The 19,341-nt window shown below is 36.6% G+C and overlaps 1 protein-coding gene across 9 annotated transcripts in view; it reads right to left on the reverse strand.

Moving 5' to 3' along the window:
* The window catches only part of LOC143172280 (erbin-like), a 180,873-nt gene that overhangs the window by 46,018 nt on the left and 115,514 nt on the right, over positions 1–19,341 (reverse strand). For 8 of the 9 annotated variants that reach the window (XM_076361512.1, XM_076361511.1, XM_076361513.1 and 5 more), the window contains 11 exons: positions 13,833–13,896; positions 11,945–12,019; positions 10,479–10,623; positions 9,976–10,048; positions 8,746–8,875; positions 8,276–8,391; positions 7,093–7,162; positions 5,964–6,063; positions 3,780–3,901; positions 1,897–2,067; positions 954–1,136 (listed from right to left, as the gene is read on the reverse strand). In XM_076361512.1, coding sequence (XP_076217627.1) covers positions 954–1,136; positions 1,897–2,067; positions 3,780–3,901; positions 5,964–6,063; positions 7,093–7,162; positions 8,276–8,391; positions 8,746–8,875; positions 9,976–10,048; positions 10,479–10,623; positions 11,945–12,019; positions 13,833–13,896 — 1,249 coding nt within the window. The remainder of the gene's footprint in view (positions 1–953; positions 1,137–1,896; positions 2,068–3,779; positions 3,902–5,963; positions 6,064–7,092; positions 7,163–8,275; positions 8,392–8,745; positions 8,876–9,975; positions 10,049–10,478; positions 10,624–11,944; positions 12,020–13,832; positions 13,897–19,341) is intronic. The other variant, XM_076361515.1, reaches the window with a different exon arrangement.

The following is a 19,341-nucleotide window of genomic DNA, read 5'->3' on the forward strand; positions in this document are numbered from 1 at the left end:
AAGGGGTTCGAGCTGCTTCGGAAGTGATCGGCACTGAAGCACAGCTCCTCCTGGCACCCCGACTGCCGGTGCTGGGCTGGATGTTCAAAGGGAGGGTACACATGTACACATCATGCAACTGATGCTACATGGAGGAAGTGGGTTACACTAATCACACAACGGGCTCGAATAGGAAATCCCAGTCGCCCAGGAATCCTGGAAGTGATCATGGATTGGCCAGAGGGCAAAGATTTTGGAATATTGCCAGAGGAGGAGGTGACGCGTGCTGAGGAGGCCCCAATGTATAATGAACTACCAGAAAATGAGCAGCAATATGCCCTGTTCACTGATGGGTCCTGTCGTCTTGTGGGAAAGCATTGGAGGTGGAGGGCTGCTGTATGGAGTCCCATGTGACAAGTTGTAGAAACTGCTGAAGGAGAAGGTGAATCGAGCCAATTTGCAGAAGTAAAGGCCATCCAGCTGGCTTTAGACATTGCTGACCGAGAAAAGTGGCCAGTGCTCTATCTCTCTACTGACTCATGGATGGTGGCAAATGCCCTGTGGGGGTGGTTGCAGCAATGGAAGCAGAGCAACTGGCAGCGCAGAGGCAAACCCATCTGGGCTGCCGCATTGTGGCAAGATATTGCTGCCCGGGTGGAGAACCTGGTTGTAAAAGTCCGTCACGTAGATGCTCACGTACCCAAGAGTCGGGCCACTGAAGAACATCAAAAGAATGAGCAGGTGGATCAGGCTGCTAAGGTTGAAGTGGCTCGGGTGGATCTGGACTGGCAACATAACTTTTACTTAATATAGTTTGAAGTGAGGAAAATATTGCATTACAAACCATCTGTACTTACAGCACTTATGGATGTTAATTTTCTATTGTCAACATGAATTTTTATCTCAGAGTAACAAATTCAATAGAACACCAGCACAATTCTTTGACTGTTATGATGTTCATCACAATGCTATACCTCAAGCATGTCTTCATTGTTGACAATTGTTTTTGTTTTCTCAAAGGTTTTAACAAGTGCAGTCATCTGTGAATTTGCAGTGCTGTGCTCAGCTTCTGGTTCAGTAGGGTTCTGCACAGAGCTTCCTGCTGAATATTGCTTTCTCTCATCTGCTTTGTTCTTTATTGAAGCAATTTCTGAAGTCTACAGGATTAAGAACATTAGCAGAAAAAACATCCTGAAAAGTTTTCAGTAACATATGATAATTAGTTAACATTATATATTTTGGGAAACTATGGAATGGAAAATCTGAGCTTTGAAACAATCAAGTATGAAATGCACCAGGTCGAGAGAAATCTCTGCCGATTACTGAGGTACAGTCCCTACCCTTTGCCAATCAGTTTGACTCTCCTCCTTATTGGGGTCAATTTGTACCATTAAATTTCTAGTTAAATAAAAAAAGGCCAAGAATACCTACAATGAGACATGTCAGCACCAAACAGTAGTCCTATCACGCTACATCAACCTGTTAGTGACTCCTGTGCCAACTTGCTACAATTGCCTTCCAACTTATTGTGCAAAACCTTCAGTCACGAGGGCAGCGGCAAGATCCTTAGAGATTACCCTGATTTTCATTGTGAAGTCTGGCGGATAAAGGAGGATCAGAGGATGACAAAGATGCCATCCTCCAGAAAACGAAGAAGCCAGCTTCTTAACACATCCATATATTGTATTTGCCTGAGAATCAAGTCACTTTCTTTGTTCTTAGTGTCAGAGGAAAACTGCTACTGCAAAACAGACATTTATTACAGACTTCTTTAGATGGTGAAGAGGTAAGTTCTGTTCTTTGACATTTTTTCCTGCTAAAGCATTAATGTTGAGAAAGAAGATAATTAAAAGGAATCAATGACACTCTAGATCTTTGGAAGTTCTTGCAAAGTCAGAAGAGAATATTATATCTAACCTTTACCCCCACATCTTTTACAGAAACTGTCTGGCCTTCTCGTTTTGACTCCTTGGCAATATCTTCAGTAGATTCTTCATCCTTTAGCCTATGTACAATTGTCTGGACTGTTTTAACCATATTCTTCAGTTCATCAGGATACGGAGTTGGATATCTCTTCAGGTTGCCTTCCTGTGTAACAAAAAGCAATAATGTTCTGAATTTAATTAAATGCTATAATTAAAACATCAGTTTTAAAACAGACAATGAATTAGGACAAAACACTCAGCAGAGCAATCCAGGATCTCCACTTTGCTGTTCGAGTCTACCTGGATGTGGTGGGTTGACCCTGGCTGGACGCCAGGTGCCCACCAAAGCCACTCCATCACTCATCACACATCCTCAGCTGGACAGGGGAGAGAAAATATAATGAAAGGCTCATGGGTCAAGATAAGGACAGGGAGATCACTCACCAATTACCATCACAGGCAAACCAGGCTCGACTTGGGGAAAAATAATTTATTACCAATCAAAATCAGAGTAGGATAATGAGAAATAAGAACAAAACTAAAAACACCTTCCCCCCACCCCTCCCTTCTTCCTGGGCTCAACTTCACTCCCAATTTCTCTACCTCCTCCTCCCCCGAGCGGCACAGGGGGACAGGGAATGGGGGTTGCAGTCAGTTCATCACACGTTGTCTCTGCTGCTCCTTCCTCCTCAGGGGGAGGACTCCTCACACTCTTCCCCTGCTTCAGCATGGGGTCCCTCCCATGGGAGACAGTCCTCCACGAACTTCTCCAACATAGGTCCTTCCCATGGGCTGCAGCTCTTCATGAACTGCTGCAGCATGGGTCCTTTCCATGGGGTGCAGTCCTTCAGGAACAGAGTGCTCCAGTGTGGGTCCCCCACAGGGTCACAAGTCCTGCCAGAAAACCTGCTCCATTGTGGGCTCCTCTCTCCATGGATTCACAGGTCCTGCCAGGAGGCTGCTCCAGCACAGGCTTCCCACGGGGTCACAGCCTCCTTCAGGGCGCATCCACCTGCTCTGGTGTGGGGTCCTCCATGGGCTGCAGGTGGATATCTGCTCCACTGTGGACCTCCATGGGCTGCAGGGGGACAGCCTGCCTCACCATGGTCTTCACGGGAATCTCTGCTCTGGCGCCTGGAGCACCTCCTCCCCCTCCTTCTTCACTGACCTTGATGTCTGCAGGGTTGTTTCTCTGACATATTCTCACTCCTCTCTTCTGGCTGCTGCTGGTGTTGCACAGGTTTTTTTTTTTTCCCCTTTCTTAAATATGTTATCACAAAGGCGCTACCACCGTCGCTGATTGGCTCAGCTTTGGTCAGCAGCAGGTCCGTCTTTGGAGCTGGCTGGCACTGGCTCTATTGGACATGGGGGAAGCTTCTAGCAGCTTCTCATAGAAGCCACCACTGTAGCCCCCCGCTACCAAAACCTTGCCACGCAAACCCAATACACTGGATTAACTCAGACTTAAGTTTACAAAACCCAGCAAGATTACAAATCACTTTTTTTTTTTTTAATTTGTCCATTGATTGCAAGCAGGAAGAATTATTACGACTGTAATTTACTTAAAGAGAAATCAGGATTAATCATTGTTTCCCCACTATTCTTCCCCACAGCACCATCAGTCCAGTAGTCTCCTAATTATGCCCTACATTGCCTTACATCAGCTGAGAATTTTCCCCTTGTACTCCACTTTAAATGATCGGGGGGGGGGAGTGTTTCATCCTGTTAGATACTCTTAAACTAATAACTGAAGACTTGATTTCTTCAGCAGAGCGAAATCCACAGCCAGAGTAAGGAAAAGGATGGGATTCGGGGGTAGGGGGAGGAGAAGAGGGAGCAAAGCCCCAAGTATTAAAAAATAAATTCAATACTAACCCGAGGTGGTGCCTCTCTCTCATCTTTGTCTTCATCACACTCAAATGCCACCTGAGCACGCTGTTTCCTCTGTTCCTCCCACAAAGATGGATTGAAACTTTCATTATCAGATATGAACATAACTAAATAATAATAAAAAAAGACTCTCGTAAGAATAGGATACATTATGCAAAATAAAAATCCTCTTTTTCTTTTTCTTGGATGGGATTGGTGGTTTTTTGTATGTATTCTTAAAAGATAAGAGACTAGCAGCACCATAAATTGACGAGTAACTGCGCTGCTACTGCTTTATGAACTTGGCTGTATTTTCATAATAGTAAAATCCCTATCTGTAAAGTAAAAAAAAAAATTAATACACACAGCTGTATACTAGTCTGAACACTCACAGTTGCAAGTTTTCAGCCGAACTCTGCTGCAAAGTATTTTTATTCATATATATGTATAAATATGAAAATATGTATTTTATATATAAAAAAGTAAATGATACTTATATAGATTTATATAGCCTGACTTCAGTGAGGTGGTCTCATTAACATATATAAGAGCATTCACCTGATTTCACTTCATGAAAATTAAAAAAAAAAGGAAGAATAAAAATGACGTACGCAGAAAAACCTGCATTATTACTAATCCTGAAAAAAACAAAAGCACCTAAAACTTAAGGTAAACACATGATTTTGCAGAAGTTATATAAATGACAGGAGCTTTACAAAGTATTATTTGCGTAATTTTACAAGAGAAAAAAAAAAATCTTTTGGTTACCCACTGTCTCTTATTCTAGCATGTCTCCATGCCTTGTGTTACATTAGCCAGGTTCTACTTTAGCATGCCAAATAGTCTAATAAATCTGTCACTACCACCCCAGCAAACCTATATAGTTCACTAGCAATGCCAAGACTGTTCATATTAACTATATCTGAAATAGAAAAATGCTTAATTATAGGGCTCACCAAGTGCATTGGAATATTTGTTACACTGCATTTATTGGGCAAACTTACAATTTTAACACATCTGAAAAATATTCTAATAGACTTCACTATCACTGAAACAGTTCCTGGCACAAAAAAAGAACTTTCTAAAGAATTTTAGGAATTTAAGATTTTAAAAAGGTTATCTATTAAACTTTAAACCTTCTGTTTGGAATGACTGCCTCAGAGGGAGGTATTCTGTCAACTTAAGCCAAACAAGCAGCCCTTTCCTCATCTACAGAAGGAAACCTCGCTACTGAGGTAAAATAAAGTTCAAATGGAGAGAATGCTTTCAGGAACTATCTTCAGCTTCACTGACAATCTCCAAATGATTTTATAATTCTCACATTCTATCAGAGGTATCGCACATGCGTTATCTGCATTAGAAGGTGCTATAAGTGGTGTACAATTTACTGTTTTTGCAGATATTTTTGATTACTCAGTGTAGTAGACACTTGTGCCATGTAACAGAAAATGTTGCCACTTGTCAATTTTCAATTATTCCCATTGATACCTGCCCTCTCATTTCTGTTAAAGAAGCACAAGCTTTTTCCTTTTGCCCGCGGGGGAAGGAAAGTGGAGAAATATAGAGACTTTACTCTCTTTCCCTAACTCCTGATGGGGTTACTCATGGAATGTTACTCATTTTACTAAATATTTCACAAGTGTGCAGAAATAACTTTCTGTCAAGGTCTTAATGTTCTGGGCCTAACCTTTTATAAAACAGTTTGAACTAAATGTGAGCAAAATGCGTTTTTTCTGGACTGATTTTTTTTCTTCTTTTAAAATAAAATACAGAATGCCATGTACTTTTCAAAAAATACGTACTCAGTAATGGATGAAAGATTTTGCCTAACATTTTGTTAAAATGTCCGTCTGAAGCAGACACCTGGCAAGGAGAATTTCAACCCAAACCATTAAGCTCTGCTGGAATGAAACTGGGAAGCGGCAACCATCAAAGAACGTGATCCCACCAGTCCATTCCTCACCTCGCTCCCCACTTCCAACTGGAACAGTTTCACCTAGAATTTACTAATATGTGGATCACATTTTTAAGTTACTGTTCTCATTCTTCAGATGTAACTCTTCATCACTTACAAGTTTACTTCAAACTTGTATCTAAGTATTATCTAGCGAAAATCATGTTAGCTGGACTGTCTTCCCATTACTATTTTCTAAAGTGAACATTCTGACAGGGTATTTCAGAAATTCTTACCATCCTCAGTCCTTGGTTGCTGGGGGAACATGTAATTAGTAAGAACTGTTTTCTGTGAGTTAGGGTCAGCTTCTTTTTGAAGAGGGATAAGTGGTTTAGACTAAGAAGCAAATGAAAGAAGGGTATGTTATGAGAATATATATGTGTAAAAAGTAAATATGATCTACATATCACAGAGCATGCCTGTCGCATTACTTTGAAGATTACTCTGCCTTGTATTAAACCTTTTCTCCTCTGAATAATTTTCACAAAAAGAAGTTATTAACATGTCTGTCTTTGATTGATAACTGGCTTTGAGAACTGAAACTCAGTAACAGCTTTAAGAGAAGAGCAAACACTGGATATTCTAAGAGTAAGCCAGTTTCTTGCTAGGACTTATTACTGTCCCAAAGGAGGCTGATCTGGAATACACAGATATATTTAGCCATTTAAAGCTGTGGACAATCATATATATGAGAAATTTTGTACTCAATTTTTTATATTGACACCAGATTGAATATCCCCCACCCCTTACAAAAAAGGGCAGGGGATTCCTGAAATTACTGTATTGGCAAAAGTGCTTTCATTATACTACACCTGAGGCTAGTGGATTTCTGGCAGCCCTGTACACCTTAATGCCGTTCAGGAAATTGGCACAGTACAGAGGGCTTCAATACACAGGAAAAATACAAGCCACAAGCCCATGAGTTACTTCTCAATAGCTTGAAACTTGGATAGTCACAGAGTTCAAAGGTGGGACAAGAAACTCAGCACAAAAAAAGGCATGCTAAGTTTCCCTAATGGTATGTCTGTGGAAGAAACAGCATGCTACACATTCAAGTACTAGCTTATCAAGCACTACCTTTCCTGTGTAAACAAGTCTGAAAAGAATTAAGAAAAAACAAAAACCAAAAAACCAACATCTGTTAAATTGCATTTCCTAATGGCACAGAACTTTGCCAGAAATATGAAAGTCTCCGAAGTGAGGTAGGCTCAGTGTTGTTTGTTTTAGGAGAACCGGCACAGTAATAACGTCAAGGAAGTATTGATGTATATACATGGTACCATGTCTCATTATTTAACAGATGGCTCTGTACTTGTCAATTCCATTAGGAATAAAGTCAACATCATTAATTTTTAAAAACTTAACCTGATTGTCTGATAGCCACATAGCAGTGAGTTGTTGCAGTTTTGTAAAGGTAAATGGCAAATTCTTCAGTCTGTAAATCACAAGAAGAGTTTATGTAAGTACACTTATCATACACTTATCAATACTGTTAAGAAACAATGCTGCATTAGCCTGTAAAACGCTTAAAAAAAAAAAGACATTTACAGATATAGTTAAATGAATAAACTATTGACAGTTGAAAGGCAACAGCTTTTATTTTAGATTCAAAGCTATACCCAGAATTAAAAAAACCCACATTTCTGCCCAGTTTAGCAAGCAGATTAAAAAAATGAGACAATGTAACTTGAATTTAACTCAGTTCAGTGACTTGAATACAGTTTTGAAGACAATCATTGGCATTGTGAGTAAATCAACTATCCAACTTAAAATCAAGGCTATTTTCATACTTTAATCTGAATCCTCAGCAATTTTATCTTTCAATATACATGCACTCCAATTAAGAAAAAAGTGCTACACCTGAAAAAAAGTGCTGTTTCTCCCCAAGAAACATGTATGGGAACGGGGCTGCCCTGGTAAGTGAAAGCTGTGGCATTAATGGATAAATAGGGCTATAGATGGAGTACAGAGAAGCTGGATTGGCAGAACAGGATGGAGAGCTCAGACTTATCTCTCCCAATACATTGAAATTCTACAAATTGGCAATTCCCAAAAGAGAAATGCTTTGTCAGTTTTTAATGACCAGCTCTAATAAAACACAACTCTCTTTTTCCCCCTTCTCCAGCACACTCAAGTGTTTTACAACATACTGTGATACTGGTTTGTGTCCTCCATATGCAATACAGGAAGCTATTAATTTTTAAGTAAGAATCAAAGTTTTATGAAAATAACTAAACTAATTCCCTAGAAAAATACATGCTAACAATCATCAGTGTTTTGAAGCTGTGCTTCAATGCATGTGCTTAAGTCATTAAAATAAATACAGCTTAATACAATGGAATTGCAAGATCCAGAATACAACAATAATACATTAAATACATGCATCTCAGTCAGCTTCTAAGCTCTGGGTGAGATAAGGAAAGATAGCATAATATATTCATAACAATACCTCTACTTACATTTGGGGGATAGACAGCACTTATAATACAATATATGCAATGCTACTGCATTTTACACAGCTTCTATTTGAATTAATGTATTCACAAACCTATTGTCACTCAGATTGATGACTTTTAATTTCTGCATATCACCCATTTCTTCAGGGAGAAATTCAAGCTTATTAGAATGCAGAAACAACACTGTTAAATGCTTCCAGTTTCCAATCTGAAAAAAAAAAAAACCCGAAGAATTAATTCATCTTCACAACTCTAAATACACAAATTTTTTACTGTTTTAAAACAATTAGTATTACAGCTGTTTTTGCTTGTAAAGTACAATTAGATTTAGTCTTACATATTAAACCTTCTTTTAGTTTCAATATACTAGCAACAAATTTCTACTTCTTGCTTACAAAAATTTCAGAATTTCATTATTTGAAAGTTTGTGTATTTGTATACACCTGCCTTTAGAAACATACACACAGAAAATCTACTCAAGAATTATTAACTTATCCAAAAGTTGTACAGACTATATAGTTTAAGATACATAAAAATTTTAGTTTTGTAACTAAATACATACCTCTGATGGCAGCTGTGTTAAAAAGTTATGATCTGCAGCAAATGTCCTTATGTTAGAGAGTTGCCCAACAGACGAAGGCAATGCTTCAATCTCATTGAAACTACAGTCCAGTTCTTCTACTGATAGTAACCTGAAGAAAAAAAAATAAAAAAAAAAAAAGAAAAAAGAATTACTCCTCTATACAGATTAATTCATCCAACATTAATTGAATACTTTAAGTTTAAATGAAGTTAATACCACTATCAATTACAAATCTCAAATTAAATTCAAAATAAAACTCTGAAACCCAAGGGAATTCAAATCCAAGAGAAATCCTTTACTAATTGCCTAAATTGTGTTTGGGTTTGGGGGTTTTTTTGTTTGTTGGTTGGTGGGTTGCTTTTTGGTTTTTAAAATCTCCTTTACACTGTCCTCATAAGAGAGCTTTCAGTAAAAACAGGGGGGTCAGCAACATCAAATGTTTGTGTACTACATGAAAACGTGCTAGTGCAAGGCACTGAAAACATTCAGAGTGGGACAGATCATAGCCAAACAGGAGTTGAGTGCAGGTTCTGAAGAAGAAAAGAATTTAAAGAGTTAGAGACAGTGAACCTAAGACTTTGGCAGTGAAGTAGTATTTTGTAAATTCTGACAACAAAACATAACCTACATTAATTATAATAGGAGAACAGAAATTGGAACAAATACCCTTCATTTGTATAGCACTTAATTCTGAACCAATTATTTTTGCTGTCATTTGTGAGTTTTAAATTAAATTGCTGAACACCAAATTATACATTAAAAAATCCTGCTGATTAACAGGTGAAAATTCTCCTTATAATATAAAAAAGATAAATGTGTGTGTTCGGATTCACTTTTTACGAGCTTCTTGATACTGCTTCAATCATTTGCAATATTTACCACAGCTATGTTACTGCCAAAAAAACACTTTCAGACAACTGACTGCCTTTTTAAACATCTTGTTTTCTTTCACATTCAATTTTTCTTTTATAAATTGGTGGCTGCATTAATGAGTGAGGAACATAGGTCTTTTGATATTAAATAATACGTAAAAAACATATATGCTGTGAACTAGAAGAAAGATATGAAAGCACTTGCTTTCAATTTTAAGATGTTAATATATAGAAAAAAATAAACCAAGTAGGTGTAAAAACATTCAAAAGAGGAGCCACTGTTACAGAAAAGTGTGCAGAAAGGCAATGCAACCTTTTATTCAGGTGAAATACCTACCCTCCTATGGAGTCTGGCAAAGAAATTAATTGGTTTTCATCAATTTTAAGTGTTGTTACCTTCTTCAGGGAACCTGTAGTAAAATGAACAAGTAAATCAAAAAGGACATTTGAGTTCATTAAATTTAGTTTTAAATTAAGGGGAAAAAAAAACTATGGGCAAGCAACCACATTTTCTGTATTCCTTTGGCATGCCTATGGTGCTATATATCTACTAAGGAAATAAGCGGACAAGCTTACAGAACTTGTTTGCCAGCCATGGGGGGGATCTTTTTACTCTGTTACAGTCAACAGTTTCTCATCCATTTACAAACTATTGTATAAAGTCAAGAATGCTCCAAAACAAATATAAATGTTATTATTCAGCTACACATTACAGCTTTATCCAAAACAGGAACTTTAAATCAATTGAAACTTAGATCTAAAATGCCATTTGTCTATTTTCAAGTGTTCTGTGTCTAAACTATAAGATTTTAAGAATGTTAATTAACTGAAAATACAAACCAATAGACTCTGGCAGTTGCTGAAGTGAATTACTGGATAACAGTAGGTCTTGTAGGCTTTCACAACCTGAAATACCTTCTTCAACTACTTCAATGTTGTTTTTAGAAACATCCAAGTAGGTCAGTTGTTTCAGAGTTCCTATGAACTAAAAGCAAGAGAAAATAACGCATTCTAGGAAGTGCAAGTTCAAAACAAAAAAAGCCAGCAGATTTGACAACAAACTGTCTCTCAAGTGTAATGCCATGGGAAAAGAGAAAACCTATTTATAGTGCTGAAATACAATTTTATGCAAAATATCAAAACTTTATAATGAAATATTTTGTGCAGATACGCACAGTTTATGTTTTTCCACACACACAGACACACCACAGTTATTCTGCAGGTGTCTCTGAAGTCAGTCTGCTGTAAATTCAACTGTTTGATCAGTTATTGTGAATCAAGTGACTGAAGCTTTAGAACAGACTTCAGAGAGATGCACACAGTGTAACATAAGGACATAAATAAGGCTCCAGTAAAGTCTTTTAATGCTTATTTTTGCCTTTTGTGTAAAACTGCATCCTACTTAACCTCAAAACCAACAACAATGAATCCCTAATCATACTAAACTGAAAAAACAAGCCAAAATATAAGTTTGTATTACATTTCCATATGAACCAAGAATAAGCTTAAAGATTTGTGCACACTACTAAAATCTTCACAGGGAAGATGCAGTCACTTTCACAAATACAGTTTTACTTTTACTGTAGAGTAGAAAGATTTAATACATCCACTCAACTCTTCTTCAAAGAAGAATTAGCTGAAGTGAGGAAAGACAGTAGAGAAGGCAAGAAACCCTCACATCAGAAGACTGCTTGTGATTTTAAGTCTGAAAACAGACCAGCAGCTTCCCAAATTTCAAATACTAGTTTACTCGATCATAAACACAGGTTCACAAATGCTGCAATAACAGGTCATCCTAGACTTCATGTAATTTTAAGAGATGTCAGGAAAACCTGGTTTTAGTCAACAGAATATTTTCTCAGGAACTGGCTATACTCCGTGTATACACGGCAAAAAATTCTGAACAGTCATTGCTTGTTTTACAGCCGTGACCAGTAAAAATTCACACAACTTATTTATCCCGTGAATTCCTGCTTGCTGTCTAACACAAAATAATTCTGTTTTGGAAGGACCAGTCAACCCTAAATTTCATCCAGCATTTGATGTAGGGTTTTTAATCCTTTCCTAAATTGGAACATAATTTTTAGATGAGAGGATTATAACTTTCAATGAAAGAAAAGCTGTGTACCCGACTCATGATCAGTGACAATTTCTAAGTAGACTAGTCAAGCATTTAAGTGGCATTTAGCCTTTTGGCTTTAAGTAACATTAAAATTATACAGCAACTTTAACATATATGATAGCTGACAAAGCAAATACCACTGTAAATTAAAATATTAAATGTTTAACACAGTAAAAGGATTTACCCCTGGAATAAGTGTTAGTCTATTACCATCCATCCAAAACTCCTTTAACCCACTCAGTTGTTCAAGTACTTCAGGCTGTAAAGGAAACAGTTTTTTAAAAACTTCATACAGAAATAGCGAAAGGCAAAAACAACTTCAGTGATTCATCTATTGCAACTTTAAGTAATGTCTTATAGCTGTTATATACACTGTTTCATTGGGTCATCAAATAAAACCCATATAATTCACTTTTAAAAATGTAAATACATACTAGATACACAAAAATCTTTTAAGAACTTGATTACAGCACTAAATAATCCTTACAGAAAGTGTTAATTTTTTTATACAGAAAGTATTATTTTTCAACTGGAGCACACAATAAATAAATCTTATGTGTATAATTCCCCCTCTCACGGAGGTCTAAAAACCCTTAAATTCCATCAACTCAGAAGAGCTGTTTTTCAAAAACCACAAAGTTTTTGTGGTTTTTGGGAAATGAGAAACAAATTTTAATTTTCTAGCAGCAAACAAAGGGTGCATCTGCCTGATACAAGCAAACCACTCTATCGGTAAAGTGAAGTGCAGGATATGCTCCCACTACAACTTAATGTTAGAAGTATCTTATGTATCAGGGAAAGACCACATCTTGGGTAAACATCCATGTTGCATATGCTTTCCTATTTAAACTTCCCTCCTGAGAAAGTAATACAAAACAGGTGCTATTGCACCTTAACAACTACAACCAAGTTCAGTTAAACGCAGAACTCAATTTTGTTATATTGTAAGTATACAGTATTCCTGCATAAATTGCAGTCTTGGCTCCCAATAATTAATTATCCAAGAGAAAATCTTAACTGAAGACTACCTTTCAGACATATCTTTACCCAAAAAGCAGTTTCAAACCTTTCTGTGCTTTTACCAAAAGATCTTAATGAAATAAGTTACCAGTAGTTGACTTCTAGATAAAAGGCTGGTAGAGATGAAGCAATCTGCCAAAAATATACCTAAACAGGTAATTTTACAGCCTATACTTAGTTCCTGGCTGTTATGGCTTAATGTGGGCCTGAGCATGTTAGTTTAAGGCTCCCACATGAATATCTACAGTGTAATGAGAATATGGCAGTAACAGTAACAGCTAGAAGTGTAATACTAAAGAACAATTCCTTAAATACACTTTCCTATCTGCCAAACTATACAGCTAGGCAAGTGTTCAGCTCTGCATGATCTGTGGCTAATGAAGTACCCTACTGGTGGCACACAGAGGCTTGACTTTGTTATACAGCAGGTCAGTATGTTCCACTATACTTCTATTTCAATTCCCTTATACAGGAAAGTACTTGTAGAAGCAGAGGGATGTTAAGTGATTGTAAATGGAAGATGTATTTGCCTGACATCACAAACAGGAAACAAGCTGATCCATGTTGAAGGAAAAATCTGAGCACCTCAACTGTAAATACTATTTTGAATAATATTCAAACTTATAATTAATATAGTTTCCTTTGGATCTAAATAGTTTGTACACACTAATAAAAGTAGGTTATGCACAACTTATACAGAACTTGCAACATTAAATACATGATGACCAATAAGTGTTTAGAATTTATTATAAGTCAAATGATTATGTTTATAATTCAAACACATACTACCATTAACTTTTTACCAGTAATGTAGCCACACTATACCACAGTATGTGTTCTTCCTCAATTTGAAAATAAAACACTCATATTCATAAGAATGTGCACATAATTTTTATAACAGGCTCTATAAAGTAGTATAAGGTATACATAATATTTGCTCAGTAGCAAAACTCTTAAAGCTGATTTTTACTTTTTTGTATTGATTAAAAATAGATTAAAGGATAAAGAGATTTATAAAAGATACAAAGTCCTGTTACTTAGGCAAAACTCACCACTTCTGTGAATTCATTACTTCCTAAGTCCAGTCTCTCCAGCTGAGTCAGTCTGGACATGGTTCTGCACAGGAAGGGGATTAATAAGGAATTAGATTTAAGAAAATACCAGTTACATCCAATCTTCCTGTATTCATACAAATATATTATTTTAATCAGTATTAAGTAGTGATGCTGTTCTGTTACCGGACTGATATCTAAATAAGGTAAAATTTTCACATACTGTTCAACTAGGCACACATTAATGATCATGCTGACTGTAACTGTCACACAAAGAGTACACTGCAACTCATCTACAGATTAGTTTACAAAAACTAAAGACCACTAGAGTCATCCTTATGATAAAGAGTAACTCTGAAGTTACTCTTCTTTTGAGTGCCTTTCACCTACAGTCTTTTGAATGCTTTTCACCTCCAGTCATAATCAGTGTTCTCAGTAGCCACAGGCTGGTTAACTACATGTTTTCCTCCCAAAGAAAGACCACTGCCTAATGATTAGATAAAACAGAAAAGACCACTGTTGAATCACAGTAACCACCAACACCTTTCTCCCTCTCCAGGCTGCTGACAAAGTTGCTTCCATATGATATGGTCTGGAATCCTAATTATTCCTCTAGTCCTACAACAAATCAGATTACTAAATTGGATTTCATGACACATCAATACTCTTCAAGCCAACTTAGGGCAAAAATTAAATCAATGACTGAAATAAAGTAAAATCCATTCTTTCAAGCTGTGTTTTGGCAAAATTCTTCCTCCATTTAAGTTTACTTTGGGGACCCCATAGAGAATATCTACCACAGCACATGGTTGTCTATACAATCAGTCAACAGCAGTACTACCTAAAAATATTTTCAAAGGGGCTGTGAATCCCTCATATGACATTATGTTCTGTATTTATTTAATAACAGCTTTCAGTAGAACAATTAATATATCAAAAACTTTCAAATATAAACCATAAGTGTGTACATACTGTAAAAATCTGGAAAAACTAAATAAGAGCTTCTAACTGGGAGAGTCTTTTGTATTATCAGAATATAAGTATGAATATTAATATCTTTAAAAAGCATCTGCATGAGCACAAGATGTTCTATGCAGATATTCAAAGTTCCAGTTGTTCTTCAAAGACCTTACACTAAGTATTAGTTATCCTGAATACAGTTCAAAAATTACATTCTACTGACAAATGCTTTATTTACTGAAAGTAAGTTTAAGTGATTATTAATATTATTCATGAAACAATCTCTAAAAAGAATTACACTCAACATCTATCTATAGACTTGATTTTCATTATGTTATAGTAATCATGCTAGGGACAAACTAGGAATTTAGCATAAATAAGTAAAGACATGATCAAGACAAAAGCAGAAGCCTTTTTTATTGCACTGCACACACAGTATACACAGGCTTTAGGGGAAAGCCTTTAACTCACATTCCCACTGTTTCAAAGAAGAAAAAGAAAAAAGAAAAAAAAACCCCGAAACATGAGAAGGCTACCTCCAGAAGAATCCGAGAAACATTTTCCCTCATTTCTCAAAGCTCATAAACAGGATGAACAATAAGCCAACTGCTAAAATTCATTTTCCAAATTCTAACAAATTATTTAAGTCCCTCTGAAATACTGCATAAGTGAATTTCTCAAAGCTTTATGAGACTGTGCCAATACCAGTTTTGGTGCCATATGCTGTGAATAAATTTGCCCCAATGTGTCTCCCTGAAACACAGCTGAAGACTCACTTAAAGGATCTAGCGTATCATTCTGCAGCTTTCAAAACTTTGTGAGTGTCGTGGTTTAACCTCAGTCAGCAACCGAGTACCACACAGCCGCTTGCTCACTCCCCCCAGCCCTGGTGGGATGGGGGAGAGAATTGGAAGAGTAAAAGTGAGAAAACTGGTGGGTTGAGATTAAAACAGTTTAATAATTGAAATAAAATAAAATCCTAATAATAATAATAATAATAATGATGATGATGATGTAATAATGATAATAATAATAATATACAAAGCAAGTGATGCACAATGCAATTGCTCACCACCTGCCAACCGATGCCCAGTCAGTCCCCAAGCAGCAGCCCCCCCCCAGCCAGCTTTCCCCCAGTTTATGTACTGAGCATGACGTCACATGGTATGGAATATCTCTTTGGCCAGTTGGGGTCAGCTGTCCTGGCTGTGCCCCCTCCCAGCTTCTCACTGGCAGGGCATGAGAAGCTGAAAAGGCCTTGACTAGTGTAAGCACTACCTAGCAACAACTAAAACATCGGTGTGTTATCCACATTATTCTCATACTAAATCCAAAACACAGCACTGTACCAGCTACTAGGAAGAAAATTAACTCTATCCCAGCTGAAACCAGGACAGTGGGCAGCACCATAATCTATTTTTACTAATAGCTTCAATTTAAAAAGTTTTTCCATTTCTTCTGTTTTCAAGCTATGCTAGCTAGACTGTGGGCTACTAGAGAGAGCAGTCCAAAACTCCACTGACAATCTAAGTTTCATCCTCAAAAAGCAGATTAAGGGAGATCACAGCTATGTGGGATTGAATTTGACAAATTAGTTTCAATAAAGATAAATGATTATTTGGAAAAAAAAAGGCTTATTTTAACATTTTTATAGTCGTTTTATTTCAACAGTTTTTAGACAGTGCCTTGATTTTTATTTGAACTGAATTTTCAGCTTAAAAATAAATAGAAGTTTTAAAAATGAAGGAAAATAAAACAGGTAACCAACAAAATTTAAAAAGTTCTATCTGATTTAAGTGAATTTTGATGAGGCTGAATTGAAACAAAGTCGGTTGGGGCTTTTTACTGCAGTTTGAGATAAAAGGTTTTGGGTTTTTTTCAGTTCAACATGAACTCTTCTCTTTTTATTTTAATGGTTTGGTAAAAAGAAAAAAAAAATCAATCTCCCAAACGAATAAACTCTAAGGTCTGAGTGATTTTTTTTTTTTTCCCTTCCTCCTGTACACCATTCAACTCTGAGGCCAAACTGTTTACACAGCTAACACCAGATTCACAGAATCTAAGCAATAATGCCCACCCCTCCCCGCTGCCAAATTACACCAGATACACAAATTCTCCAAACAAACCCAAGATCTAGGTGATCCTTCCCCTTCCCATCCTGCTAGTGCTACATCCTCAATGGCTTTAAGGCAACACAAAGTTGCCATTCTTGCCTCAATCTTCACTGTCTTATTTACAAAAACAACCCCAAAAACCAACAAAACCAACCCCACACAAACTGTTACAGTTTTTCCACCAAGGGCCCTGGCCTTACAATTTGGAAGCAAAACAAATATCTGCAAATCTCTCCCAAGTATCTGCAAAAATAATGTTATGTAACTTTGACAGTATAACAAAGCAACTTTACTGATTTTATGCCTTCTTTTTTTTTTTGCCAAAATATCTCTAATCTTTCAAACATAGCCACTCAACTGTGACACACACACAATGTGTTTGCAAGACCAGGGCCTTGGTTATTTATTTTCATCCCCTTCCCCACTGCCTGCCTAATTTATAGCACTTTCGGCTATTTGATGACAATGTTTCCTAAAACTAATATCTCTTTGCTTTTCCATATTGTTTATAGAGCAACTATACCTTCAGACAAAATGCAAACAAAGCTTCTCATACACTGAAAATGTTAAAGTAACAGGAAAATTCAATGCTAAAGGAAGAGGAATACAGGACTGGAAACAAAAACTTACTAGATCACTGAGTTACACCTATTTCTGTCTCTGCCACAGCATTATGTAATCCCTTTCATAAACTGAAAAATCTGTTTCATAATTCATATTATTGAACTTGCTGTCAAATCAATCCAACACTAACAGAACAGGCAGTCTAAATTATGCCTCAGATTCTGATGTTGTAAATAGTCAACTTCACTAAGGGTAACAATACCACTTACTTCAAGTAGCATACAATTCGAGAGGTGTGAGTGATAGGCAAGATAGGGCCCTGAATCATCATAATTACACCTTCAAATAACTCGCTCCTTTCTAGAAAGGTTATTCTATTGACAATTGGACAACAGACAGAAGCTTTAAAAAAAAAAATAAAAAAGAAAACTTTTTATATTTGCATTTGTCCTGGTTTCGGCTGGGACAGAGTTAATTTTCTTCCTAGTAGCTGGGGGGGGGGATTGAGCGAACGGCTGTGTGGTGCTCAGTTGCTGGCTGAGGTTAAACCACGACAGCATTAGACCATTTTCCCAACTTTCAGCTACCTATCAGATAAATGCCTCTAAAATAGTCCCTGCGTATTTTTGCTTTCCTTTCAGTAGAAATATTTTTATTGAGCTGGTTTGCATTATAATACTGCCAGTTTTGCAGTCTCTGGCTGTGGATAAGCTCCAAGCAAAATGATGCATTTGGCACAAAGCAAGGTTTATTTAGTATGTTGGCATTAATTACCCATTTTGATTAACAGTCTTTCAAGTACTTTATGCTTTAGTGTTAAAAATTATGTGCATGTTTAATTCAGCAAGAGGGCTAGCTGATTTTGTAGTTTATCCAAATACATCTTTCATTACAAATACAAAAAGTAGCAGCTATTAAGTATGAAAATATTAAAAAGGAGAGAATGACAGGGAAAATATTTGTATTCTATAGCAAAAATATTAGCACGTACTGCTACATCTTATTAGCTTAAAAAAAAAAACCAAACACCTTTGGATTTTCTACACTGTTTAAAGCTGTAAATCATGTTCCTTTTAAAACACATACTCAGGTTTGGGAAACTGTGGAAGTTTGAATTTCCCCATTTGCTTCTGTTCTGACATAATAGTTAAAGGCAGGCCACAGACGCCTTTGTTGGCCAGGTCAACTGCTGCACGGTTGTATTATCCTGAAAGGCAGATTCACCTCTTGCATACTATGGACACCACAATAAATTTTTCTCCCCAGTGTACATCATACATATACAATATATTTTTCCAGTGCCTCACTGTAGCAAAATGCATATTAATGTGTTTAAATTAATAAATAAAAAAATAGTCTCAAAAGCTTTAATCTCCCTTAATTGAACCACAAGAGTACCAGAAGAGAATAATAAAGGTGGCAGCTCAGCATGTACTTTATGTAGATTGTTATGGAGGTGCTGCAGAGGACATCATCATGACAGCTGCTGTTTAGTTTTTCAGCAAGGATAAAACCCTAAGAACACTGAAGTCAACAAAAAAATTCCCAGCAACTTCAACAGAAGTGTTTGGCTTAAATATATTACAGCATTTGTTTAAGTGTCTCTTATCACTACAAAAGACCTCCGTAAACTACTCTTTTTAAAATATCGCATGTAATTCATGCTATTAGTGTTAATTATGGCAATTAAGGTCAGAGTAATTTTATAAACAAAATCTGTATTAGCTAGAAGTTTTAATTATAGCTACTGTTCCTCAGTTGGGAGTAACTTAATTTACAGAGCTACTACCCCAAATTACATGTCCTCTAATTTTTTTCTACTGAAAATTAGCAATAGTAGAAAAAGCAAAGAAGGATAAGAGTATTTATAT

This window comes from Aptenodytes patagonicus, chromosome W (assembly GCF_965638725.1).
Source record: "Aptenodytes patagonicus chromosome W, bAptPat1.pri.cur, whole genome shotgun sequence".
Classification (NCBI taxonomy): Eukaryota; Metazoa; Chordata; class Aves; order Sphenisciformes; family Spheniscidae; genus Aptenodytes; species Aptenodytes patagonicus.